This window comes from Andrena cerasifolii, chromosome 14 (genome assembly GCF_050908995.1).
Source record: "Andrena cerasifolii isolate SP2316 chromosome 14, iyAndCera1_principal, whole genome shotgun sequence".
In the NCBI taxonomy this organism is placed as follows: domain Eukaryota; kingdom Metazoa; phylum Arthropoda; class Insecta; order Hymenoptera; family Andrenidae; genus Andrena; species Andrena cerasifolii.
Genome location: NC_135131.1, coordinates 981309 through 1008749, shown reverse-complemented (window position 1 = coordinate 1008749; position 27441 = coordinate 981309). Strand labels below are relative to the sequence as shown.

Below are 27441 nucleotides of genomic sequence, written 5' to 3'. Positions count from 1 at the left end.
GAATACTGAAAGAGAGGGACAGAGAAATCCAAGGGCAATGGAATAGGATAAGGGAAGCAAGATTCAACAAAATGTACAAGTACATATATGGGGTGAACTTGCCATGATATTTGGAAGAGAGAGGAGTAAGAGGAAACCAGAGTCTTATGGCAAGAACAAGGTGCGGAAATATGGAAGAGGGGAATAGGTATTGGATGAAAGAGGAGGATAGAAGGTGTAAGCTATACGAAAGAGATTTAGGGTCGTTAAAGCATCTGGTGGAGGACTGTACAGGTGTGGAAAGAATAAATATAAGTGTGGAAAAAATACTTCAGGAGAGAAGGGTTGTAGAGGTAGTGGAATAGCTAAGGGGTATAGAAAGAAGGAGGAAAGAAAAAGATAAGGAAGGAAGAGAGCGAAATGATACCAAAGAATAATAACGTGCAATAGAATGGAATGGTAGGAGAGAGAATAGTTCAGTAGAAAAGTAGATAATATGGAAGAGAGGTGCGTTAATTAAATAGGGTAATAATCATGGGTGTGAATGAGTGTGAGAGAGCGTGAGAGGTGGGTAGTTGTAAGGTTAGGAATATAATTGTAAACCAAGTCACATTTCTAGACCGCAAGGTTGAAATTAAATAAATAAATATATATATAGTATACATAATAGAACAAAATCATTTACTCACATGAGAAACAAAAGATTAGCTTTAAAAAATAACTTTTAATCCACTGAATATCAACGTATACGTTTAATGCATCAGAACATTGAGAGCAATGGAGTAAGCAAAATGACCCCCAAATAGGTTATAGAGGATTGTGATTTTCATTTGTTAATACAAATAAAGTGCTAATATCTGGTCGAAGAAGCGAGAACTAGCTTTGGTCGGTACTACACGACTCTCCCTTAATAAACGTTGTTTTAAAATCGAGCGTGTTACTGAACCAGCATTCATCCACGTAACAATTACGCTCATAACAGTATTCCAAATATGCTGACGCACTTCCTCTACTGTAATTACTTACTGTGTGTAAAATTGTCGTTCTAACTTTGCGTATTTCGGTGTTCGCCTGACCCAGGCGGCAACTGCTCATCAGCCACCCGCTAAATCTGCCACTGGGGAGAACTATGTAAAAGCAGGTGGGGTGCGAAGGAATAATTATATATTTCGGACTGTCATCGTGTAAATAAATAATCCATGATACTGATTGATCGTACCGACACGCGCGTGGAAACTAGGGATGTGCGGGAAATGTGTCGGGTACCCGATCAGTCGGGTTGGGTCGGGTAAAGTCGGGCGGGCTCGGACGGGGGCCCGGGACAGACGGGCCCACGGGTAGTCCGACTGTGTCGGGTAGCTCGATTATTTCTACTCGACAAGCATGTACAAAACTCTTTACCTATATGAAACTTCAGAATACGATAATTTTCACGTGAAAAAATAATGCTTCTAACGGATTTGTTCAAAATCCTCCTTAAATAAAAATTCAACTTATGCACTTTATACAAAATTAATATACAGGTTGTATCAAATGAAGTTCATTTTGAATAAACCCGTTAGAAGCATTATTTTTTCACGTGAAAATTATCTTATTCTGAAGTTTCATATAGGTAAAGATTTTGTACTTGCTTGTCTAGTACTCGGTTGTTTAAAGAAGCTGAATATACAAATATCAACTTATCAAACACCGCATTACCCGAAATAATCGAGCTACCCGACACGATCGGGCTACACGACACAGTCGGACTGCCCGTAGACCCATCTGTCCCGGGCCCCCGTCCGAGCCCGCCCGACTTTACCCGACCCGACCCGAGCCCGAAAAGTCGGGTACCCGCACACCTCTAGTGGAAACTCGATGTTTCCTTCGGGGTTGTAAGGCCCGATTCACCTTGCAGGACGCGTGTACCCGTACGATCGTATCACCCGCAAAACTAATATTAGGTGACAGTTTAGTATGAGTCAAGTGTATTAATATGGTCGATTCTGATCCGCACGATGATAGAGATTTTGGAACTTGCTCTGTTCGCGCTTGTGGTCTGAACGATGACTCGATTAAGCAGAAGAACCTTGCTTGTAGAGAGCTGTTTGAACTCTGCCCTTGTCCACCTTTTCGATGTCAAAGTTGAACAAGACCTCTGAATTTGGGAGGCGCCAAAATGCCTGATTGGCCCAGCTTTCCTTGAAGAGGAGGAACCTTCCCTCTGCGATTTCGGTGGTGGAGGAGGAAGCCTCTCCTTCTTCGTGACGTAGCGGAGGAAAACCCGGGCATCTGGCTATACTGAATCCATCCTAAGAAAAGCCCTAACGTCCATACCGTTTTGTGACCGATCTGCGCAGCCCCCCAAGGGCGGGACGTGACCGATGTCAATGTCAACACTGCAGGTTGCGGAACGGTTGACAGAGAGGTAACAGGCGGTAAGACGGAGAAAAACGTAGGCGGTTAAGTGGGGAGTCGGACCAATCAGCGCCTCCTCAGAATCATCCCTGCGCGAACGAGGTTTTTCTTAGGATGGAACTTTTTTTTTTTTTTTCGTGGAGAAATCCCTAACGGATACCCCTAACCCTCGGGGGAGGGTCAGGGGTTATGTGGGGCTTGCACCCACTAAAACTCCACGGTGGTCGTCCTCGGATGCGGAGCAGCGCGCCTGAGGAGGAGGACTTGATGCGGGAGCAAGCTAGCGATTCGTCCGCTTGCCCCCCCCCCCCCTCACGCGCATGATGTTGATGCTGTTACGAATTACAACAGTTAAATTCTGGTTATAAAATTATTTATTAATAACATGGTGTCCCTCTTTTTGTGTCAAGAACATTTAAGTCATTTACCACTGGGATAGGGACTTCGGTAGCACGAATGATAAGATTATACGTGTGAACTTTCTTGTTTGAAACCCAACTATGAACTGACGCTCTGCGCCGAAAAACTCTTCCTTTTTAAATGCTGGGTAGAGAGGTTTTCACCCTCTACCCTCGAATGGCCAAGATGGAGGGAAAGCCCAAATATACACAATCCAAAGTGCATTGCTGACGAAGTCCAGACATTGGCATCGGCGGAAAGACATTACAGCGTAGACCTTGAAAACCCTTGGGCTTCACGATTTCGAGGACTGCTCTTGTGCCCAAGGGTTACTGCCTAGTCCCTCACCAGATGAGCGTGTCGAGCTCAAGGGAGGTCTCCGCCTTAGTTATTTGCCAAAATGCACGGCCAACATTCGGGACTACATCTGGGTTTACTTACTAAAACTTTCCCTCATCTGGCCATTCGTTACGCACGTAACAATGCATACTCCGCACCGATTCCCCGAAGACTCGGGGACTTCCCTGGGGAGGATGGAACAACTATACCAAACCTCGCCAGGTTGATCGGCCGGAGCGTCTCGCCAGGGTCGCGGTGTATGACCGTATTGTCCTACGAGTCAGCGGTGGTCGGCGGTATGTACCGGTTCGAAGTTACCGTATACCACCCGCCGACAGAGCAATCAACGGATTTTCCCAGAACGAGGACGATCGAGATGTCCACAAGAATAGCACGATGTCGATTGCCGCCTACTAAGCCGCGTATTCACCTGCGCATTCGCTCCGAATGTGCATACGGCGCGCACCGATTGTTTGCTCGTTCGGGGCGCGGCGCGCATTCAGGCCGATCCGCTTGCTGGCGGTCCATCAAAGTGCGCATTCGGGTCCGAACAATACCACGAAATGGACGCAGCAAATTTCACTCAACCCCGAACGCGCGCTGAGCTCCGAACGGGCAAAAAATCAGGTGAATACGCAGGTGAATACGCGGCTTTAGACATCTGGCAGGCAAATGTTCCCCAAAACGTTGAAAGTAAGCAATTGCCTGGTAGTAATGAATCGATGGATCTCCGCCTCGCTCTGAGCCCCCTTTTGTTCCACTGATCTGCCAAGGTGGGCATTACGAGCGAAATAAAATATGGATGTGTCAACATTTAAAGCCGGATGGTGATGGACACTTAATTTGAAAAAGTATAGGGCATAGTTTCACGTAAAATAACGAAATTAATATCTCGCTCGCGGAAATAAAATGCTGAAGAACCAGATATGGAAATCGATAATTTCGTTGCAATTGTAAAAACGAATAGGTATAATTATGGAGTAGACGATTTATTCAATTCCGATGAAAGTGGTTTGAGTTTAGAGCTACACTCCGGCCGAACACTGCATGTATAGCTGTATGGACAGAAAACCGATTGAAGCTGTCGTACAGTCCATACCTTCAACCACTCACGATTAGGTACACACTTCAACCTACTGTATCTGTAGACAGAAAACTGCTTTCGCCTCTTTATTTAGTTTTGAAAGAATCAAATGGACTGTCGGACCAAGAGTACAAGAGAATTTATACAGTCCATCTAATAATTATTCCTAATGTTTATGCTTCTGCTTCGAAATCTGACAAATTAACCGCCGATCACTTTAAAAGTCATTTGCCACATGGGACTTCGATGGGTAGTGTTTCTGGATTCTTCGAGCGGACATTGTCCAAATGTTTTGCAACAACTTGTTCCTCATGAAAAACAAATGATTACCCTCACGATACCAAAGAAATCCGACAGGAAAACTACAAAGTCTTGATCAGTATTTGGCAGCCTTTTATGAGTCATGATCCCCTTTTATAATATTCAAATAAACTGCTACCCCCCCCCCCCCCAAAAAAAAAAAATAAGGTACGGTAAATATTTCCTTCCTTTCATTTATGAAAAATAACTGTTATATCGTTAACAAAATACGACAATATAACCGCATTAAAATAAATAAGTGCTAAAAATCGTAAACTAAAAATAACCGCGGCAACCCCCAGAAAACACTTCGCGACCCACAGGGTGGGAATCACTGCTGCTGATGTTCTCGGTTTCCGCATTTGGAGGAACTTTGTCGAAAACTTTCTCGGACCAAGTGATTATACTTAATCACGGTATTAATTTACATCACAGAAACAGTATTATAAAGTTACACGCACTTAACCCTTAACTGGTATCTTGGGGTCGCTCATGACCCGAGGCACGCAAAGTTCGCTGCAAAATTTTTGCTTGTCTAAGCTTGTAAACTGTTTTTCTAATTAATTTTATAATAATAGTTTAACTCTCTAGGTTTCTATTATTTTACACATTACCTAAGAACAAAATATTCATAGAGGTTGATTCAGGGTCGACTTTACAAATTTCTGTGTCCCTTTTTATTTGGGGTCTGCCACGACCCCAGTATACCAGCCACGTTTGCCAAAAACAGTATACCAGTTAAGGGTTAAGTATATCTAATTAAAAATAGCCTGCAAGACTTGGCAGACACGATCACTCGGCATGGCCAGACTTGAATTTGTATTTCGCCAAACCTCGTACCATTAGGGTCATTTCGGGGGAGACGCACCACTTTTTTTCGATTGCTTATAAAGTCTTAAATAAATATAACTGAAAATTTAGGTAAATGTAGTTTGATTGTTTATTTCAATCTCTTTGACAAAATAACATATTAAATATATGAAAACCTTATTTTAATATTAAAATACGCTTTCTAAAAAACTTCGAAAAAGTGCATCTAACCCCAGACCTGAGGGAGAGATGCACTTCAGATTCGGGGGCGATGCACCTACTTATTGTTACCCTCTTCTCCCTACTTTCATTCATTTTTTTCTCTTCTACACATATTACAGAGGGGAGGATACATGGTACATGTTTCGTGGAGCCACTTTGAGCACTCCGGGCAACGAATCCAATTTACTCACCGTTCACACAATTTTTTCGCCTCAAATCCCACGCAACGAAAAGCTTTTTCAATTTTAATGAACTTAAACCGCACGATCGATGTGATTCCTTTAATAAGGTTATGTTTGTAGATAAGAACACGCGTCTTAAGGGGGTATACCCGTTTGAACCCTCGGAAAATGTATACATTTTGTGGATTTTTTTACAAGTCAACGGTTTGATGCAGATTTCCCGTTTTTTAACTATGTTTACACAGTATTATGAACTACTTATAAAAAAAGTTTCAGTTAAAAAACTATTGTTTTTCGGAAGTTACGGATACATGTCCGAAAGTCTCTCGATTTTAGACGGCTAAACGGTGGCCCTAAAAACTCGCGCTACGTTCAACCAATTTACTTCAAATTTTGCATGCAGAATCATAATAAGATTCCACATCGTCCAACGAAGGCTTTTTTTATTTCGATTCCCCGTTTATTATTTATAAAGGAAACAGGTGGATTTTTCTCTTAGAAAAATTTAACTTTACCTTTGATCTCTCACCATTTCTTTATTTTTCAAAATTTTCAAAATCGCCTTCGTTGGACGATGTGGAATCTTATTATGATTCTGCATGCAAAATTTGAAGTAAATTGGTTGAACGTAGCGCGAGTTTTTAGGGCCACCGTTTAGCCGTCTAAAATCGAGAGACTTTCGGACATGTATCCGTAACTTCCGAAAAACAATAGTTTTTTAACTGAAACTTTTTTTATAAGTAGTTCATAATACTATGTAAACATAGTTAAAGAACGGGAAATCTGCATCAAACCGTTGACTTGTAAAAAAATCCACAAAATGTATACATTTTCCGAGGGTTCAAACGGGTATACCCCCTTAAGCGTTGAAACAGTGCTGCCACTTATGTAGTGTGGCCGGAACAGGAAGTGGTGCATCTCTCCGCTAGGTGCGTCTCTCCCGGAATGACCCGAAAAGTGCTGAAATATAGTCGGGACTGAATCAACTGATGAATCGGCATCGAGAAATAATTATTCCTATTATGTAAGCGCATCGTTCCACTTCTCTACTGCTGTATCTTTTATCCATTTGCGCAAACCTACCGGCAAGTGTCGCACCTCGTGCAATTTGTCGGCAGCACTGGCGGCCAGTTGATTCTGTTCTGCCTATAAGGTCAATCGTAGCTGATTGGGAAAATGACGGCTTATCAGCCGTTTGAATTCCTCACGCAGCGTATAAAGACTTGCGCCGCGCATGCGGTCATCGGAACTCTAGTGGTAACTTGCTATGCGAATCACTTGACATTGAATTGCAGGAAGTAGCGAATGCTTCATAATTGCAGTATCGTTTTCTATTGCACGGTGCGCCGGACATTTTCATTTACGACGCGGTTGGACTGACAAGGGACGATCGGTAAGTGACACACGCCGATTTTTATGGCACTTTGCACAAATTTTTTTGGTCCAATCTAAGAACTTTGCCGTATTTGGTTGGTGCTACTTTTGTACTTTAAGGGGAGGTTCCGTTCTAAATAACAATTTTTTTTATTTCATTTTGGGAATGTTTAGACTTATGAGAATACGCGTTTAAAAGGATTTTTTGAAATTTGTAAAATTCCCGAAGTTATAGGCATTTGAGTAGCGGCAAATGCATGGGCAACACCCGGCCAGTCGGCGCTCACATAAAACTTTAAATGCGATTTTCTGGAAACAGTGTTCTTAAAATCGATGCACCAATATCTCAAAAAGTTATTATCCGATTCAACTGACACTTTTTTTATTTTGAAGAATATACTTCTGTGTAGTAGAGAAACCAGTAACACTTTAAAAATTTTGAAAATTTGTAATTTTGAAAGGCCTTGAAAGACTAAAAATATAGGGGAAAAGTGATTTCAAAATTCAAACGTCGTTATCATCTCAAAAAATGTCATTTTTGTAATTTTTTTTTAGTAAATCCACTAGCGAGTTTCATGCCCATTAATAATCTGTCAATGTTTTTTATTTCAGGCCAATCGTTTAGGTGCTACAGGTTCCCCGGTTTTGGATGAATTTTTTTTACGCCTTGACTTTAACGACTCCTTAGTGCCGTTTGCAAATATTAATTATAAAACAAAAAATATATTTCTATAGTTTAAGACACCCTTAATACAATGCAAAAAGTCCTATTAAATTATATGTAGTAGTTTTTCTTTAATTAATTCCTAAAGATCACCTATTTTTATAGGCGCTAGACCGGAATATCCCCTTAAGGGAGAAACCACCACGTATATTTATACTCTTCTAACTCGTAAATAAGAAAAGATATCGAACAAATTATTTAAATATATGTTACACCGTTCCCGACGCCCTCTATAAGGTAAAGGCAACAGTAGTTGATCGTATATCAGTAGTTGACCACTTTTCAGAAAAACGTGAAAAATAAGGTTTTTAGAAGTGACGATCTTTTGAACAAAGTGCAGTTGACGTGCCAAGGCATCTACCGACTAAAATCTAAAACACTGAAGTGTGAAGTACATTACGAATAGTATTGGCGAACGCTTATTTACATCAAGGTGAGTAGTGTGTTCCTATATCGTTATTTCCTTAATGATTTTGGTAAGAACAGGTGTATAGTTCAGGTAAAAATAATCGTAGGTTATTAACTCTGTATGACTGAACTCTTCACTTGTTAAACTCTCATGTGGCGAATTCCACTTATGCCCAAATCGCCCGCGCCCACGACCGTAGGAATTTCCCGCTTTTGTATTAAAATGAATATCATAAATTATATGTTCCAGTTTTCGAGTCGTAATTTATACTTAAAAGCCTGTATTTTCCGAGAATGGCTCTTTCACAGATTTCTCTTCTATATTTCGAGAGATTTTCATAAATTTTTGAATGTTAACCACGAATTGGGCGTAAGTGGAATTCGCCCACAGTGTTCTATATACCGTTTTTGTTGTGCTAATCTCAAAAACACATAGTTTGTGGGATGGTCAAGTAATGACTCTTGTCATTCTAACTGTTTCCAGAAGTTGACAGGTATAGTCAATTATTGACTATGTATATATCGTGAGGGGTTTTTAAGGTCGCTGATTCCGAATCCCACATAGGATTTATAAAATTAATTTATTTAAACGATTTGCTTAATAAATTATATTGTAAGAAAAGTTTTTGAATAAATAAACAAATTTCGGAAACTTATACATGCTTGTTTAGTTATTTTCCCCGCAGAACACGATTCTATGTGTACCAAAACGTGTAATTATGCAATCATTTGTTTAAACAAATTAATTTTACAAATCCTATGTCGGAATCGGAATCAGCGACCTCAAAAATCACTATTATATTGTTGCGAGCACCCTATGGAAGGAAATCCATGGCCCGCTGGTGCTCGCGACCGTGATAAGAAGACAAGCGAGAAGAAGGCGATCCGATCGATCGCCAGTCAAGCTGTCACTCTTGAACCAGACGCCATTAGGAGCAGATGTATCGAGATTACTATTGTTGTATATTAGAGATTACATTCCAGTTCCTGTTATTGTTCATGTTCCGTTCCTTCGGTGTTCCATTAAACTATCGTTGTGCCAAACCCAAAATATAACAATATATACAACATTTGCATTTACCCAGTTTCTTTTAATTTCACTTTCCTTTTTAGTTCTAACCTGTTCCAAATTATTGACAATAAACAATGCTAACAAGGGGAGGACATCATGGCCTTAATAATAGAAATATTTACATGGAAATTATTAAAAATTTTATAATGGCCGTGGGGTTTTAATCGGTAAAAATCCCACACTACCCTGGCGCCCCCGTGAGATTCCCCTCTGAAGGAGTCGGGGGCCTTTTAAAAATTTCCCCAAGTTAAAAAAAAAATATAAAAAAAATAATTTATAAAAAAAAAATTTATAAAGTTTTTTTTAACGTGGACACACTTTCAAAAGCCACCCCGACGCCTCCAGAAGAGAATCTCCCGCAGGCGCCACGGTAGTGTGGGATTTTTACCCATTAAAACCCCACAGCCACTATGAAATTTTTAATAATTTCCATGTAAATATCTCTATTATTAATGTCCATTGGCAGAAACGCTCGGACATCTATTTACTTATTTTCGACATAGATCCATCGTGCCAAGGCTCATCAAAATCGGTGTCTACCACATGGTGTCCTCCGCTTGTAAGACGATTACCTGCATCATTGCCTTAATTCTCTTTCTAGTATAAATGGTCAATTACTGACTAACATAGGGTCAACTACTAGTATTTTCATTTTCAAGGATAGTCAACTTCTGAAGCAGTTACTGAAATTTGAAAAACCGTTCTAAAATTTGTATAACAAAACTGTTTTAAAAAATCCTTCTCAATACATAATTTAGAAAACTTAAAGAGTATCTTTAGGCAGCGACTGTCATTATTTAATGACAGAACAAGTAGTTACTATTGTTTACGTGAAGAATTTCTCTTAACTGATCAACTACTGGTGCCTTCACCTTACTGGTACAAAAAATTCTTCAAAAAAAAAATCATTTTTGTTACGAATATTAAATTCCCCTCTCCCTTTCTTGGATTTGTTTTAAAATATAAATAGAGGCTTCTTTTTATTCTAGATCCAAGGACGTATAACAATGTATAACTACTATAATTACAGTGCGTAAAATCATGGCTCTAATTTTGTGTATTTCGGTATTAAATACACTATATACATGTACATATGATTACATATATTAGTAACAATTTAGACCAATGTCTGATAATGAATACGACGCAGCCAATAAGTAGGTAAATTATAATGATCATTTAACATCCAAGAAAAAATATCGTGCGGTTAAAAAAATTTTATTGGTCGTAGCTTCCACAGTAATGGAAACTCAAAGATATGCTTGAAACACAAATACGGTTCACACCAAGCATACCGAAGTATAGCAAATTCTCGGCATACATGGCAGCGATGAATTTCCTTATCCTGTTTTGCAAAACAATAATCTAAAGACGTCCGATCCCGCTCGAATTTGTCCGGCCAAAGCCGTGCACAAGATGCGAATACCTCGACATGAAAACACGCCGACGCCACTCAAAGTGTTAGCACATTATTTCGCATTAATCTGTAATGGTACGCTATATTATTATCACTTGAAATTAACACTATTAGTTTCTCTAGAGGAACTACAGTGAATGAAGGTGATCATCATGGTCTCTAAGTGTCTGTAGTAAAAAATAAACGGTACGTGTATGACCATGCAATTTACAATTAAACGTTGCGCTCACTTGCCTTGACAAGATGTGTTTTATTCTGTCCCGGCATAGCAAAGAAGACAGCGTAACTCGATTGGTCCCAGTAAATTGAAAATTCAACACGAGTCTCAGAAGCTTCTTCTTCTCGCAGTACCTAATTTACAACAAGCCCGAGTCCCCGACAGTCTTCAACTTGAATAACCCTAATACATGTTCAACTGATTGTGTTCCGTCTCCGAGAAGGGGACTCGCAAATTAACAAGGGTTTACTCTGGCAGGCGCCAGTGTCGTCGAGGTAACTCCGATTTAATAACTACTGATTCTTTATTACTATAACTGGTACAATTTATAAGTTTTTACAGTGTTTTGTTTCAAAACGGCGTTGTGACTTGACTGGTCTTAGGTTTGCGACTGTCCTGTCCCTTGGTTTGGGACCGGTATTTAACTTAGTTACGAAAAGGGGTGGGAGGTGAGCTAGGCGAGCGGCCTAAGGAATTTGGGAAAAAAGGGGGTGTTTGGAAAAGGCGATATCAGGAGGAGCCATCTTGGCGACTCTCGGAATTTGGGAAAAGGGGTGTTTGGGAAATCTGATATCAGAAGGAGCCATCTTGGCGACACTCGGAATTTGGGAAAAAGGGACTGCTCTGGAAATCAGGATATTGCTAAAAGGGATCTGTTGTCCGGATGGGTAATTATCTTGGCGACACTTGGAATGTGTCGCCCCTTACTGAATGGTCGAATTTCCAACCGGACCCAATCTCGTTGGGTCCGTACAAGGGAAACCCATTCGTCTAATGGAGGAAAAAGGGGGTGGTTGGTTGGCGACTATCGCGATACCAGATAGTCTAGGCCCAAACATTGTAACTCGGGCGTCTGGACAGCGTCTTCAAGGTGACGGAACGTATAGTCGGTTGTCCTGGGAGATTTTTTTCCCTCTCCTTGTGGACCGAACCTCAGGCAAAGGTCACGCTTATAGTGCCTCTACGAGCTATAGTGACTTGTTAGGTGTGAGGCCTCTCAGCGGGGTCTTAACCGATACCCTGCTGGGTACGGGCCGCTAAACGTGCCCCCACTACTACCTCTTGCAGGACTGTGTTTAGGGAAGACCAGGACAAAACCTGGGCCCTAAAGGGTAAGATAAGTTATTAATATAAAATAATTTATACTGCTACTGTTGTAATGCAGTAGGTACATATACCTTACTGAAATGGATTTGTATTTAATATGTGCTGACAATGAGACAATTTTTAATAGCCAGTAGCAAAGCTTAATTGGTGTCTTTTAATAATGATAAACAGTATCTTCAATTTCTGTTTTATTTTATTAAAATCGAAGTTGTAACACTTAATCTATAGGGCCCCGGTTTTGTCCTGATCCTCCCTAAACACAGTCCTGCAAGAGGTAGTAGGGGGCCACGTTTAGCGGCCCATACCCAGCAGGATGTCGGTTAAGACCCCGCTGAGTGACTTCACACCTAAGTCACTATAGCTCGTAGAGGCACTATACATTAGGTGATCGCCAATAAGCTACAGATAATTTGGAGAAGGTAATTGGGCTCCACCCGTACAGAGGCTGTAAAGCCGGGTCCAGACCTGAATGAGTATACGCTGAGCAGGCTGAGCGCGCACGAATATTCTGATGTGGTTGGGTGAAACGGTAGCCAAGACCGCATGCTTCTATGTCAAAAAGTGTGAGCGTGAACGCATATGCTAGTGTGGACGTTTCATTGGTGGTGACTCGGCGCATGCGACCTGACTCGCGAATGCCGACGAAGGCACATGGCCTGAGCCAACCGTTGTCGGTTTTCTTATGCACATCAAAGGAAGTTTGGAGTGCATTGCGTTCAGCGTGGAAGATAGAAGCAGATGCGATACTCTTCTAAAATCCTTTTTGTCTCGAATTTTCATGATATTGAAATAGGGTAAATGTCCCAATTACTGCCAGTGTCCCTATTACTGCCACTTCATTTATTTTACTTAATAAACACGCAATGTATAATGAATAGTTTAAAAAATAATTTATCATAAAACTGGGACTGTTCTTCTTATTATTATAGTACATTCTTTATGTCTATTCTTTATACATTACTTTTTTTTAAAGTGAAATAAATAAAGTGGCAGTAATAGGGACACTGACAGTATATGGGACTTCTACCCTATATGGTAGTCCATATAAAATTAGGGAGGGTTAAGTCCTCATTTTTGCAGATTCGAAATTATTTTAAAAATACAAATCTTCAAAGTTACCTACTTTCCGTGATGTTTACGAAACCCGCCTACAGAAATTAATTTTAATGAGCTAAGTTATTGAAGGTATGGATTTGCGTCTTTTTTTTTAATCTTACAGGATGGATCTATGTGAATGAATTTAATCCATTGCTAATATTGTCATAAACAGTTAATTAAAAATCTAAAAATAACATTTTCAACCATATAATGCAATTACCATATGATAGACTTTAAAGCTCTATTTTACTAAATAATTTGTCTCTGTTTTCTTCACTACACCCTGCATTGTTCTTAATTCATACAACCTGACCGACTCGCTGTTGTTTTAAAAAATCACACGAGACTATTTTTAACGAATTCAGCTTGAAATGACATAAATCAATTTTTCATGAAAATTCCTTCATTATGGTCCGAATTACGTCGTTCACCAATGTTAGTTTCATCGGCGAAACATAAGGAATCAATTGACGTCGTTTTCGCAAAGATCTGATGAGAAATGCGGAACTCTTGGACATTTCTGTCTTTTTAATGGTATTCCAACCGTTTCGAGGGTCGAAACCCATAAAATTCGGTGAAGCACTGCGGGGGGTTGTCGTCGCCACGGGGTACCAGGCGGCACCTCTTTGATAGGCGTCGCTGGAAAATCACCCTGTTGGTAAACAGGATGACTTGGAGGGTTGAGCTGCCGTTTATTTAGCTAATCACACCACGTTTACGACTGCGGAGTGGGCTAAGCTAAGCACAGAAGTTGGCGAAGAAAGACACAATGGCATTTTCGACCCCTCCGCATGCGTCATTCGTGCGCGCTCAAGCTGCTCAGCGTATACGCATTCAGGTCTGGACCCAGCTTAAGGAGGTTCCGGTCTAACAGTTGATTTTTTTTATTTCATTTTTCGAATGTTCAACCTTTTAAGCATGCGTGTTTAAAAGGATTTGTTGAAATTCGTAAAATTCCCGAAGTTATAGGCATTTGAGTAGCGGCAAATGCGTGGGTAACCCCCGGCTAATCGGCACTCACGTAAAACTTTAAACGCGTTTTTCTCGAAACAGTCTTCTCAAAACGGTGGGAGCTGTATCTCCATAAGTTATTATCCGATTCGACTGAAACTTTTTTTACTTTGAAGAATATACTTCTGTGTAGTAGAGAAACCAGTAACACTTTAAAAATTTTGAAAATTTGTAATTTTGAAATGCCTTGAAAGACTAAAAATATAAGGGAAAAGTGATTTCAAACTTGAAGTGTCGTTATTTTATTAAAAAATGACATTTTGCATTTTTTCTGCCCCCCCCCCCCCCCCCCATAGCCAGAAGTATATTCTTCAAAATAAAAAAAAGTTTCAGTCGAATCGGATAATAACTTTTAGGGATACAGGTCCCACCAATTTTGATCAATTTTTTGACGCATTGACTTTAACGACTCCCCAGTGCCGTCTGTAATGATTAATTATAAAACAAAAAATATATTTCTATAATTTAAGACATCCTTAATACAATGCAAAAAGTCCCATTAAATTATATGTAGTAATTTTCCTTTAATTAATTCCTAAAGATCACGTATTTTTGGGGGCTCTAGACCGGAACCTCCCCTTAAGAGAAGCGGTTTTCTCGTGGCTGCGACACTCTAGAACAAATCTTTGTACAAGACGCATCAAGCGTAAAGACATTTTGTATCCACAATTTTTACTATTAGCATATATCGTTATTGTTTTCCATACTTGTGCCTCTATTTCGTTATTGAACCTTTCTCCACCGCCATTAATTTTCCGTTGGAGGCGTAGTCGCGAATTGGTACAAGAAATTCGCCTACGTACGTGAGTTACGCAACTAGTAAATTCACGGTCAAAACAGATTGTGACACTTGTATGATGATTTATGTATAATTGCAATTAATTTAAGTGTTTCTAATAAATAAATCCATAGAATGCCTAATATCTTTATTACTTCATTCCATACCTATATGTTTAAATATATAGCTTAACATGATTTATAGTCGCTTATAATAAACTTAATCTATTATGAACATATTTTTATACATTGCTATACATAGGTGTGCTTCATTGGTTTCATAATTCTATAAAATGTACAACAAAGAAATACTAAATGATCGACTGCACTACGTATGACACATCTACCCTTGCATACATAAATGTAATACAATAGCTGTCGTATTGTTGGCATACAATGGGATATTCAATTTTGTTGGAATCTTATAAACTGGAGTTCTGCATGCTGATTAAGGTCGATGGTTTAAGTACAGTTTATAGAAATAAATTTTTGTTAACTTTAACATTATTCACTTGTATTTACATTTAATTATCCTTCTTCATACGATTGGAGGTCATCCTGTATATTACGGAATCACGTCCTGGGTCCATTTGAGAAATGACAACTGGAGTTGCAACAAATAATTATCAGATGAAAAGACACAATACGTATTAGCTGATTAGGTGACGAAAGTTGTTACGTACTGCAAATGGCGAGGAGCGAAAAAACAAAAACAACTCCAAACCACAAAAAAATGTTAAAGATGATGGGATAATTCTCCGTGTATTTTTTTGAAAGATTATACGCTTCCTGGAACAAAAATCTTGATATTGTAAACCGTTACGTTCTGCTGCAGTGTCAAAATCAATTCTCACTGTACGTCTGTCGAAACATTCTTCAATGGATTTTACGTGGCGATAGTCATACCCACTATCACCATTACACCAAACGAACCAATTGAAAAATATGTCGACAGACAGTTGCCTACCGCCGATTATAACATCAGCGAGAATCAATTTTTAGAACTGCGATAACTCTCACTATTCAATACATTCATTAAATTAAATCTGTACTACATTTCTAAATGCTTAAAGTAGAAAGCTTTCTTTTTGCGGCTAGTACATGAAATGTAGCACAGTACAACTGCCTTACTTAAGTACAGAATAAAAGAACTCGCAGAGATTATTATCAACAATTCGTCACATAATTATGACTGTTCTTCTTAGGTGGTATTCCCTGTTTTACAAGCAAATTCTCTTGTAGAAACATATCATGCACTTCGTTAAATACTATACAGTATCACATCCCTCATGCAGAGAAAAATTCAATTGTAATAAAAAAGCTACCCTTAAAAAGTGATATGTAGTAAGAAGCGCTGCATGGTAAGCAAACTTAATACATGTAAGAATGAATTACTTAAAAATGGAATCTACATTATGTCAATTGTTTTCCATGATGCAAAAGAATTCCAGGAAGAAAATATTAACACCAAACGGGTGTATAGTACGTGTTATAAAAATCACTCCTTCCTCCAGATTACAATTTACGAAACTTTAAGACTCTGTAAATCTTTTCAAGGGATACCTACATTTTTTCACGTGAACAGAAATTGCATAGAACAAAGTAAATCAGGTAATACAGTGGCGGTTATATACTTAAGTACACGTTTTATTTAACTTTCAAAGCGTTCTCCATCCCCAGACAAAATTGGCTATAGCGTGACGGATATTTTTTTTTCGGAGAAGCTTAAGTATTGAAATTGAATCGATTTGGAATTGCACGAAGGCAACAGTAAAAGGTGGTGGCGGATCGGTGCTCGTCTGAGGTTCCATGAATATAAATGGTACAGGTCCAATTCATCGAATAAAAGGCACTATGGATCTATTTGTTTGTATTTTGAGAGAATTGCCAATGATAATAATAATCTGAAAAATATCGTCCGTATAGTTAAACAATTTTGAAATGACGAAAATATTAATGTAACGAAGTGGCCGGCACAATCTCCGGATTTAAATCAGATTGAGATGCTACCCTAGTAGCACAAAATATTGAATACACATACATCCAATATTAAAAAGAGGTTCAATAGCTTTCTAATATTGAAATATACATACAATATTTATCCTAGATTAAGAAGCAAATATTTTTTTCCCAATATACTGGAAATATTCATTTTATATTAGAAAAGAATATTTTTGTCCAAATATAAATAAAATATTTATTTAATGGTAGAAACAAAATTATAAAAAAAATATATTTTTTTAAATATAAAGTAAATATTTACTTTACATTTTTTTAAATATTAATTTAATATTTCCTGAATATTTACTTCACATTTTCTGAATATTTACTTTACATTTTTTAAATATATATTTTACATTTCCTGAATATTTATATTGGAACTCTGAATATTATTTTCACATTTCCAGAATATTTGCTTTATATTTTCTGAATATTTCTTTTATCTTCCACGAATATTTAGTTCATATTTTCAAAAAATTTATTTCACATTTTCAGTATGGGTATATAATATTTGTAATCAACATTTTTGTCATATTAAAAAGTGTGGCCAAAAAAATATTTTTATAATATTTGGAAAAGATATTTAAACAATATTTTGTGCTACTAGGGTATGAATCGACGTGGAGAGATATGCAAAACAACAAAAACCACGAAACCTGGAACAACTGTACGTGGTTGTTGAAAAAGGTTGGAAGGCGATTCCACCTGATAGATGTAGAAGATTAATGAAATCTATGCCACATAGGTAGATGTACTGCAGTATTGCGACAGAAAGGTTTAGCTACCAAATATTAATGATATTGTAAATTGAACTTTAAATAAAAGAAGCAAAACTTTGAGGTGTCCTTCAGTATATACCCAGCCCAAACACTATAGTAGGTAATAAAATATTTCTATTCTACTATGTTTGAAAAGCTTCTTCGAAGAAATATATTTTATACCACAGCTACTTTTCTTCAACAACACAAAACGTTTGTAAATTTAAATCAGATGTGTCTATTCTATTGGAAACAGAAATAAACTATATTTGTGAAGTGCTACAACGTGAGAAACGTTAAATAATTGATGTGCAGACCATTTTCCATATTGTAAACCTTGCTGAAACATATTTATGCTCTCTGCTTCTGGATGGCATTATTAAACATGTTTTATTTCAGTATTCGTTGATAAAATCTTACGTTACATGCAATGGTTGTATTCATGCCTGGTTTGCTTGTTCTGTCCAAATTAAAAGAATATACCAATCCCAATTAAACAAACTTGTATAGCACTGAAATCTTAAAAATAATGATTTAGACACAATAGTGATATGTATAATGTTGCACACCCCTTTGAATAAAATATTTTCTTCCACGAATCCATTATTTGTCGCTAAAAACAACGATATTATAAATACCAGTCTTAAGTAATTTCAAAAAATGAAAACAAATTCGTACAGTGTATTAGAGGGGTTTAATAGATGAAAGAAGTTTATACGAAAGCATTGCAGAAAATACCTTACTAATGTTGTCCAGAATAAATACAAAAAGTGTTTAAAGGTTCTGGCTTCTGGAAGAATAAAAATTTCCATTTGTTAAAGTAATAACTATTGAACTCATTCAGATATTTCTGATGCGCTAGAAACTGTTCTAAAAACACTTCCAGAGTTTGCAGAAAATTTCTAATAATGTTTCTCACCTACTTAAACCTCTTAATACAGTGTATTAATCTGATCACATATTTTGCAATAGCCGTTATTATAGATGCTCACTAATATTGTGCAGAATTCAATAAAAGCATCCTTAAAGTTTGATATGCATTTCATCGAGAAATGGTTGCCAGCAATAAAATATATAGCAGTTTGTATGCTAACAAAGTATAAAAATTAAAGAATCTTGTCTGAACTGGAGATATACTACTAAAAGAAATTCGGGTACATTAATCATTTCCATAATACATGTACCCCTATTTTTATCGATAACAGATATTAAAATTTGCAAGTAATATACAAAAACAAAACTCTAGAATACATGTTAAATTGTTTGTGATACCTGTCCTAGACTTTGTATGTTAGAATTTATCTTATGCTCCGTTTTAGTCAAATCCTGATCAGTTTCAGTGACTCCACTATCATCACGAATATCACTACTTGCAGTAGAAGTACTCATATCACTACCGGATTCACTAGTACTAGTAATGTCTGTGTTTGAATCCTCTTCGTCTTCTATATTTTTGTTTTCATCTTGCTGATCATTTTGCTATAAGTACATGTATTTATGTAAGCAACTTCTGTTGCAACCCTCAGGATAATCCGAGCCTAATTCAATCACAGTAGTGGTCCATCTTGTATTTTGTGCGAAATATAATTGTTTATGAATAAAATAATACTACTATAAACTGTAAACATGTAAATATCAAAATTCTATTCATGTCTTATGTTCTTGATTTTCGTGTCGTGCTTAACTTTTGTTTGTGTTACTCTGACGTGTGTCTTACTTCGACGACTACTGTGAAAGTGTAATCTATATATATATATATGTAGTATATATCTCCTTGATAAAAAAACTTATTTTCTTCAGGGTAAAAGAAAAATAATTTTTTCAAAGTTATTTTTCTTTAATTTCAACATATCCTCCTCCTTTTATATATGGAGTCGTGAACTCTTCTGACAACAATATATTTCCATACAGATATAATAATAATTATAACAGTGATAAGTCGAGAGCGTTAATTAATAATAAGTCATCGAAAATGAAACTCCAACACCTTCCACGAAGTACATAATTGAGCTTTATAGAAGTTTTATAATATGTACTTTGTAGTTTTTAATAGTATCTCTGTAGTTATATGTCTCTTTAAGTCATAAGAGTCATTCTAGTATTTTTTGAACAAATAAATTGATTATCACTGCTATACAGAAATGAAATGTAAAAATGTATATTCAAGTGATATGAGCTGCACAATGTTTAACGATACCGTTTTTGGCAAATTTTATATTTTTCTATAATTTACTCTTCTTCACATATTTTTACATGTTTCAGTTACAGAGTACAGTACTGCCCGGTTTATGGTCCGCGAGTCAGGACCAGGCACACGATTTAAACCAGGGTATGGTGGCGAGTTCGTTTATGGCTTTATAGTCCACCATTCAATGAGAAAACCGAATCCAGGCTAAGCAAGACAGAGCAACGCGGACCCAATGCCCAAGAACAAAGAGCGATAATGCACTACTGAAAGTTACAAGTTTTCTATTTTCCATTGTGTCCTCACGACAGTGGTACCAGTGGACTCCTGAGATTTTCAGTTCAAAATGAGTTCATACACTACACCATTCTTAATGGGACTGGCAGGGGAAGAGTCTGGAAGAAGTAAAGGAGTTCAAATACTTAGGGTATAATTTCCAGAAAAAGGGGGCAGAGAGATGCATATAAGGGAAGTTGTCAAGAAAGCAAGAATAGCAATGGCGAAAATATGGGGAATAGGACAAAGACTGTTCAAGAACAATTTTGATAGACGAATGAGAATATTCAGAAGCATAGTGAAAAGTATCTTGCTGTACGCGTTAGAAATTTGGGGATGGAGGGAAGCAGAAAAAGTAGAGAAAATACAGTAGAAATACATAAGGTGGACTTTAGGTTTGGACTTCAATACACCAGCATATTTAATTTTGGAGGAAACAAAAACGGACAAAGTAAGGATAGAAGCGGGGAAAAGAGCAATAAAATTGCTCAAGAATGCTGGAGGGAAGTAGACGCGAAGCAAGTAGAGAAAAAGTCGAAATGGGAGGAAATGAGAGACACAAACTATAGGCAATAAATGATGGATATTCAAGAAATGGAAATAGAAGGAAGGAGGGGAAGAGAGTTTGATGAGGAACTAGCGCAAAGGGACAGGGCAGAGCAGGTTCAATGGCAATACGACAGAATACTAGGAGGCAGATATAACAGACACTACACAGAAATTAGGGATAACCAGAGAGCAAAGTACCTAGACCGAAATTACAGAGGCAGAGATCAAAGCATGATCGCAAGGTTCATATGTGGGAACGAAGAGAGGGAAGCAAGTACTGGAAGGAAGAAACAGAGGCAGTATACAGACTATGTGATGGGGTTAGGGAGACGCTGGGTCACATGCTACAAGACTGTAAGGAGCTGAAGAGAGAAAATTCAACGATCAGAGGGATACTAAAGGGAGAAGAAGGAGCGGAGTGGATGCCTATGGTTCTGGAAAAAAGGAGAAGAAAAGAAGAACAAGATGAAGGAAGAAATCAAAACGAAAGCACAATCTTCAGTTAACAGTCCCAGGACACTTACACACATAACACATGTAACCCCATTTTGAGGCCGAAAGGCAAAAAATAAACCTATTTCCTACACTACGTCATTCTTATTATTTTTAACGATACCGAATGCAAATTTGATTTGCAGAATATAAAAATTATTCCACTGGAGTACCTACTGTTAAAAATAATTTGAATCGCGTTTGGGCTCAATCATGTAATGAGCAATGTAGAAGTTTTATTGTTCATATGTCTTCATAAATTATCATGCTAGCGACCTTGAACGTGCTCCTCGTCGTTTAAAGGACGCTGCAAGGTCTAGAACTCTAAAGCGATAAGCCAGACCTTCGCGGTGTCATTACAACTCGAAATTTAAATTTGTATATTTTTGCTAAAGAATTCTTAAGGTTTTTCGAATGAAAATCAGTTCAAACACGATTCGATCTATTTTTAACAATACTCGAGTGTAATAGTTTCTACATTCTGCAAATCAACTTTGCATCCGGTATCGTTAAAAATAGTAAGAATACGTAGTGTATGACCTCATTTTGATCTGGAAAACCTCAGGAATCTATTCGTATACCTCTTCCATGCTGATACAATAGAAAATAGAAAACTTACAAATTTCAATAATGCATGAGTCATCCCGAGCACCGAGGTTATCGCTATCACTGCTCGATCGTCGAAAACCGGAAGGTGATAACTCTCTGGTTTGCATGAACAAAAAATGTAGGGGAATGATTCGTAGGATCAGCGGAGGAAATTTTTCTCGAGTGTGGAGTTGGGAGGGAGTAGAAATTAAAATATCAAATTTCAACAGCCTAAAAACAGTAGTAACCAAACACAAAATGAATGCCTTGAAAATCCCGAATGTAGAATTCGACACACACCAAAATCTCAAGTGTGGAATACTCCACGCATTCCACACAACTCACGCCGGCCCCGATGATTCGTGACCACTTAAGCGTGCAGTACTGTACTTTTCTTTGACGTCTCTCACGACACACTGAAGTGGGGAATACTGTATAATTGCTGACAATATACTTTAGATATTAGAAACCCTCCTGTATAACGAGAGCCTAAAATAATAAACAAGTGAATTACTTTCAGACAGATTATGTCTCCGTTTGCCAAGCTATGGTTAAAATCATAAATATTTTGTCATGTTCAATATCCCATCTGCGTGTCTATAAATAATTCCGTGACTAAAATGTCTTCATTATGCAATGTGATGTATCGTACCCATCGAAGATTGTAATCACACATGTATGTTGTATAATAGCACTGTACTATCATTTTAAAAGATTTAAAAGCAGTACAAAAGGAAAGATCAAAAGCTTATGTCTTAAAATGTGTTTTAAATTAACTTGGAATTTGTTGCAGCACGAGCTGTCGTAAAGTGAAATGAATTTCTGTGGTACATTTTTTAACGTACAAGTTAACATACGAAACGAAAAGAAATACTTTGTATTGGTGGGTTCACAGATATTAATCGCATAATTCATCAACATGTTTAGAAATCATGCAAGAAGCTATCTCTAGGTCAAAAACATTTGCCCACTGTTAGAATATGTATCCATGCAACATTATTGACATACCTTTATTTCAATATTATTATTATTATTATTATTATTAAATTCTGTATTATTTTGTTGACTTTTAGCTTCCAAAGTAGATTCTAAATTTTTCTTTTTATCGCCCTATAAAAGATATAGGGATTAGACACGATTATATAGTAACAGTTTGATGTGTCTCTTGTTGCACTTGCGGTGTGAATGTAAGTAATTGTTCGCATGAATTGGGAGCATACATTGTTGGTGTTCTCAAAAGTATTTTGCATTAAAATTAAACAATTACGTGGACTGTGAGCAATCCCTGCCGATTAAACAATAAATAATGTATCCCATAATATTCATATATTGTGTCATAAATTCTATATGATCTATAAATCTACCAGGGTTGCCAGGCGATCCAGTACGCGGTACTGGCATATGTGACGTCACTTAGCTTGGATTGGCTTTGCGTAGGCATGACGTCACGGCGTCACCAACCAAATATAAGTATTCCCCTTCTCCTACACCGTATGACGTCATACGGGCCAGCACGCGGCCATTTATCCAATACGCCTGGCAACCCTGTAATCTACGCTAATGAGCTTATAATGTAATATAGAAGCTTCTAAACCCAAACATCTAGTACATTTATTTGAGTAAAAGAAAATTCGATATATTTCAACCAACAATTAAGTTGGATAACAGCAGTATTTGAGAAATACCTGTGACAGCAGCTTCTTCAAAAGCTAAAATATAATACATCTTATAGCAACTAAATATTCTCCATATTCCTCTGCAAAACTGTTATTTTATTTCAATCAAACCATGTTAACATATATCAATAAATTGTAGAAATTATAAATTACTGAATTAAACAACTGTGTAAAAATACACACAAGCCTTTGGTTATAGCAATTCATGAGAAGTCTGTCAAAACGAGTATATATACTTAATAAAATATATAACCTACTTAATTGTCCTATAACTGACATTTTATTATGATTTCAAGCTTCAATGTGGTGTTAGTAGTATGAATATACATAAACTCACTTAATGATCATAAATATAAATATATCCTATAAAGTACACAGAGTATCAAATACGAACCATGTCAGTGGCGTCTCGTTTTTGCCTCCCTAGAGTGACTGAACGGATGTGATGTGCCTTACTAGCATTGTTTGTGAAGGCCACAATTACAACCTGAATTAAGCAACATTAAACATTATTAACAAATCACTGAATACTAATATGAGTAATTTTAATATGAGGCATCGAAAGCAAAAAACGAACCCACATTTTTTGCGAAATTGAGTTAGTAGCAATAATGTATTCCAATAGCTTGTATTAATTATATAAAATAGGAAAAAATATTTTTGTTTTTAATGTGGATCAGTCCCCTTTTGCTCTCAATCAGTGGCGGATTTAACGGACGGCCGATGAGTAGTTGCCGCCTGGGCCCCAGCCCAGAAGGCCCCCCAGGACCCGATTTTAAAAAAAAATTATGATTTTATTCAAACACTATTGTGGGTACAGGAACCCCCATAACATAAGATAGGGCACGGAATAACCAAGATGCGGGGAGTCGGCGGTAGCGGAGGTGGCTAAGGCGGCTGGTCAGCGCGCAACGGGAGGAGAAAGAAAGCGGATAAAAGGATTTCGCTTGTAGAGCAAGATCTTATAACGGATGCAAGCAAGTTTAAATTCTCTGTAGCTATTCCAAAGGTTGAGTTCCGTGACTTCCGTAGACTTAACACTGATAAGTTCTGGTGGCTAACGGATAATAGCATCCACATTCGAAATCTCCGTGTCCGGAAATCTGGGCTATTTTGTAGACATAGATTAGAATAAAACCTGACATGTGATTCTCTTTCAGTTAAAGATATCTGTGATATTGTGCCATATGGGGCAGGATCTTTCTGTTCTTTCCGGCCCGTCTGTAAAGAGTTTCTTAGTTTATAAGCTCTAGTTGTAAGCATTTAGTCTGTAAGTTCATTGTACACCAAAGCAGGGTTTTTTTCTTAATGTTCCTTCTTTTGCCCATGTACCTGACATCGCAATCTAGTTTTAGTTGCGTGAATGATATTTTCAGACATATTTGTCTTTTGTTATTATTGCTTAATTAAAAAAAAAATTGTTACGTTTGTAACTACAGCTGTGTGCCCATGAGCTTCGTATGATTGCGAACAAATGGGCTATCTGGGAGAAATCTTTTTCCTAAGACTGATTATTTTTGTACATTCTTTTGTAATCTTTGATTTTCTCAAAGTATGTTGGAACCAAAAATAAAACATTTAAAAAAAAAGCCAGCGCGCAACGAATCTGAAGATCGCGGGTTCGAGTCCCGTGCCAAGACTTCCCTTTTTTCCGTGATCCTACATTTGGAGGCTCGTCTGGGATGGGGGAGCATCGATCGCCAAACGAAGCCGAGAGAGATGGCGTTTAAGGTCGTTGTCAGCAATGCGAAAAATAAATGACACACCGAAGTTGCGCGACAATAACATTCGAGGACGAATGTCGACACAGGAGGGCCGAGTGTGGGATCAGGAACCCCCGTAACATAAGAGAGGGCACGGAATAACCAAGACAGGGTGATTCGACGGTAGCCGAGGTGGCTAAAGGCCGGATTTCCTAGGCGCGATTGGCCGCGGCAGCCGGCGGCGGTCCCACTAGCGCAACGAAGACACAGATGCATACTTCTCCATTGCACTAGTGGGACCGCCACCAGCCGCCGCGGCCGATCGCAGCTAGGAAATCCCGCCTTAAGGCTGGTGGCCAGCGCGCAACGAATGTGGAGATCACGGGTTCGAGTCCCGTGCCGAGGCTTCCTTTTTTCCGTGATCCTACACTAGCGCAACGAAGTCTTTTTTTCTGTACTACCACAGTTAGCCTGTTTTTAGTGAACTACCTCTTCATTTTCCCCCAAAAAATGGGCTCCTCAGAACGTTGGCCCTTTTCCCTTAACTCCGCCACTGCTCTCAATGTCTCACATGTACTGTGCTCTGACGAGAAGAAGTCGGCGAGAAACTCTAGAGTTCGAATCAGGTCCGAATAGTATATCCCTATTAGCCGGCGCGACATTGTCGACGAATACAAAGAAAGCAAACAGGACATGGGCGTCGGGAACCAATGCGAGAGAAGTACCCGCTTGCCCCTTTCAGCTGACTTCTTTACCTTTCAGCCGACTTCTTCTCGTCGGAGCACAGTACTCTGGGGGTATTCAGTTCCTACCTGGCCATCATAAGCCTGAATAAATGCATCGTGAATAACAGCCAGCGCATTATTCAAGAACAATAAAGCTTCTCTGGAAGTGGTCGAATTAGATCCGTAGGCATCGAAAATAGGACGCAAACAGGATATCACTAGCCAGTAAATGTCAGGTTTTGAGTCCGGTTTAATCGCGGATGGTGCTTTTTTAGCAATAGCATGAAGCAGCTGCACTTCTTCAAGAAATTTCTTGTCTTCATCCTTGCTTAAGCTCAAAGATTTCAAAGATGTCTCGTCGATAGGAGTTGGTTTTAGTTCTCCAAGGGCAGACTGTCCCAGCTGATATCGTATTACATAGAAATTATCATAAATTTTAATATTATATATTTTATATATTTAAAAGCTTATTTCATTAGAATACTCACAGCATCTAGACCATCACCTAGAGATATCCTTACTAAAGTATTGTCATTATCTCTCTCTTCAAGGCGTTCTCTAATAGCCTGCCACGTAGTTTCCTCAAACTCGTTGGCATCCAGAGGAAATCTTTGACCTTTCGGTACATCTAAAGAATCTACACCTTCTATGACCACTGCGACTACAGCTTCTGGAAGACTGAATGGATCGGTAATAGTCATGCCACTCCATGCTCCTCTCTGTAATCGCGATAATAATAATGTATAATTAAAATATGAAATATAATATTTATAAATGTTAAAATCATGTTGATTCCTAGCTTTCTTCTTTTTACAGTGTAGAATGTTAGTGTTAAAGAGAAATGGGAAATAACTGAAAGACACACCGATTTAACAGTAAAGCCTAAAGCAGCAGCTAGTACTTCTTTAAGTAAGCTCTGCTCCACTTCTTCATCTCCATTGAATAAAACACTGTTTGGACTATGTAGAACTACGAAATCTCCATTTGCCTTCACTGCAATCATAGAAAATACCATGGAATTATGTGTGATTGCTAATTCGCCAGTAATTTAAGCTTGCACTTGCACTCGATATTATATTAAAGGTTATACGAAACTCATACCTATAACGAACGTAGCTATGAAGCAGAAAAATAGTTTCAACATTGTTGTTTTAAAGGATTCCACTGTAGAATTAAGACACTCCCTCCGATTCAATAGTAACTCACAAATTGATCATGTGACACATTAACGCGAAGAACATGAAGAAAGATGAAGAACCTCCACTGCTGGCAACAGTGGCAACAGGGCGTACTGACATGTAGCAATAGATGTACAAACTATGAGCTGGGAAGACCACGAGCAATAGCACGTGCTGACACACAGCGACGAACGTGCAAGCTATTGGGATTGGCATGTTGCGAATTGCGATCCTCGCCCTAGCGGCGTTTAGCGCAAGTTCTTAAAGCGCGAAGTTCGAACTGTAAAGAGTTAAGGATGTAGTTTATTACATTTGAAATTTGTCTTCGCCTCCTTCCTTATTGCTCGGAAAACAATGGATTAATTTAAAAAGAGGAACGAACGTACGAAGAAG

At 38.1% G+C, this 27441-nt stretch overlaps 1 protein-coding gene and 2 long non-coding RNA genes across 8 annotated transcripts in view; 1 reads left to right on the top strand and 2 right to left on the bottom strand.

The window, feature by feature from the left end:
* The first annotated feature begins 6717 nt into the window (after window positions 1-6717).
* LOC143376242 (uncharacterized) lies at window positions 6718-21707 on the top strand. Of its 5 annotated transcripts, none has more exons than XR_013087053.1 (4): window positions 6718-7105; window positions 7699-8243; window positions 10280-11199; window positions 19939-21707. It is a non-coding gene; the product is annotated as an uncharacterized LOC143376242 (long non-coding RNA). The 5 variants fall into 5 exon arrangements; XR_013087054.1 differs by lacking the exon at window positions 19939-21707 and having other exon boundaries at window positions 10280-10893; window positions 10977-11115; XR_013087055.1 differs by lacking the exon at window positions 19939-21707 and having other exon boundaries at window positions 10280-10750; window positions 10831-10970.
* LOC143376243 (uncharacterized) overlaps window positions 11210-27441 on the bottom strand; it is a 52790-nt gene continuing 36558 nt past the window's right edge. Inside the window, exon 2 of the long non-coding RNA XR_013087056.1 lies at window positions 11210-14718. This is a non-coding gene — a long non-coding RNA (uncharacterized LOC143376243). The remainder of the gene's footprint in view (window positions 14719-27441) is intronic.
* On the bottom strand, window positions 15052-27149 carry Atp6ap2 (ATPase H(+)-transporting accessory protein 2). 2 transcript variants are annotated; one of them, XM_076826323.1, is made up of 9 exons: window positions 26972-27149; window positions 26736-26863; window positions 26359-26589; window positions 25958-26272; window positions 23837-23929; window positions 22775-22876; window positions 18949-19155; window positions 15601-15706; window positions 15052-15521 (listed from the first exon to the last, which is right to left on the bottom strand). In XM_076826323.1, the coding sequence occupies exons 1-9, from the start codon at window positions 27012-27014 to the stop codon at window positions 15442-15444; spliced, it is 1305 nt and encodes a 434-aa protein (XP_076682438.1). In that variant the 5' UTR covers window positions 27015-27149; the 3' UTR covers window positions 15052-15441. The 2 variants fall into 2 exon arrangements, with proteins under 2 accessions (XP_076682438.1, XP_076682439.1); XM_076826324.1 differs by lacking the exon at window positions 22775-22876 and having other exon boundaries at window positions 26972-27148.

Excerpts from the sequence above, each read along its gene's own strand:
- Atp6ap2 (XM_076826323.1), bottom strand. The coding sequence starts at position 27,014 with ATGTTGAAACTATTTTTCTGCTTCATAGCTACGTTCGTTATAG. Across the intron at positions 26,864-26,971 it reads CATAGCTACGTTCGTTATAG|TGAAGGCAAATGGAGATTTC; the intron begins GTATGAGTTTCG and ends CTATGATTGCAG. Across the intron at positions 26,590-26,735 it reads TAGGCTTTACTGTTAAATCG|AGAGGAGCATGGAGTGGCAT; the intron begins GTGTGTCTTTCA and ends TCGCGATTACAG.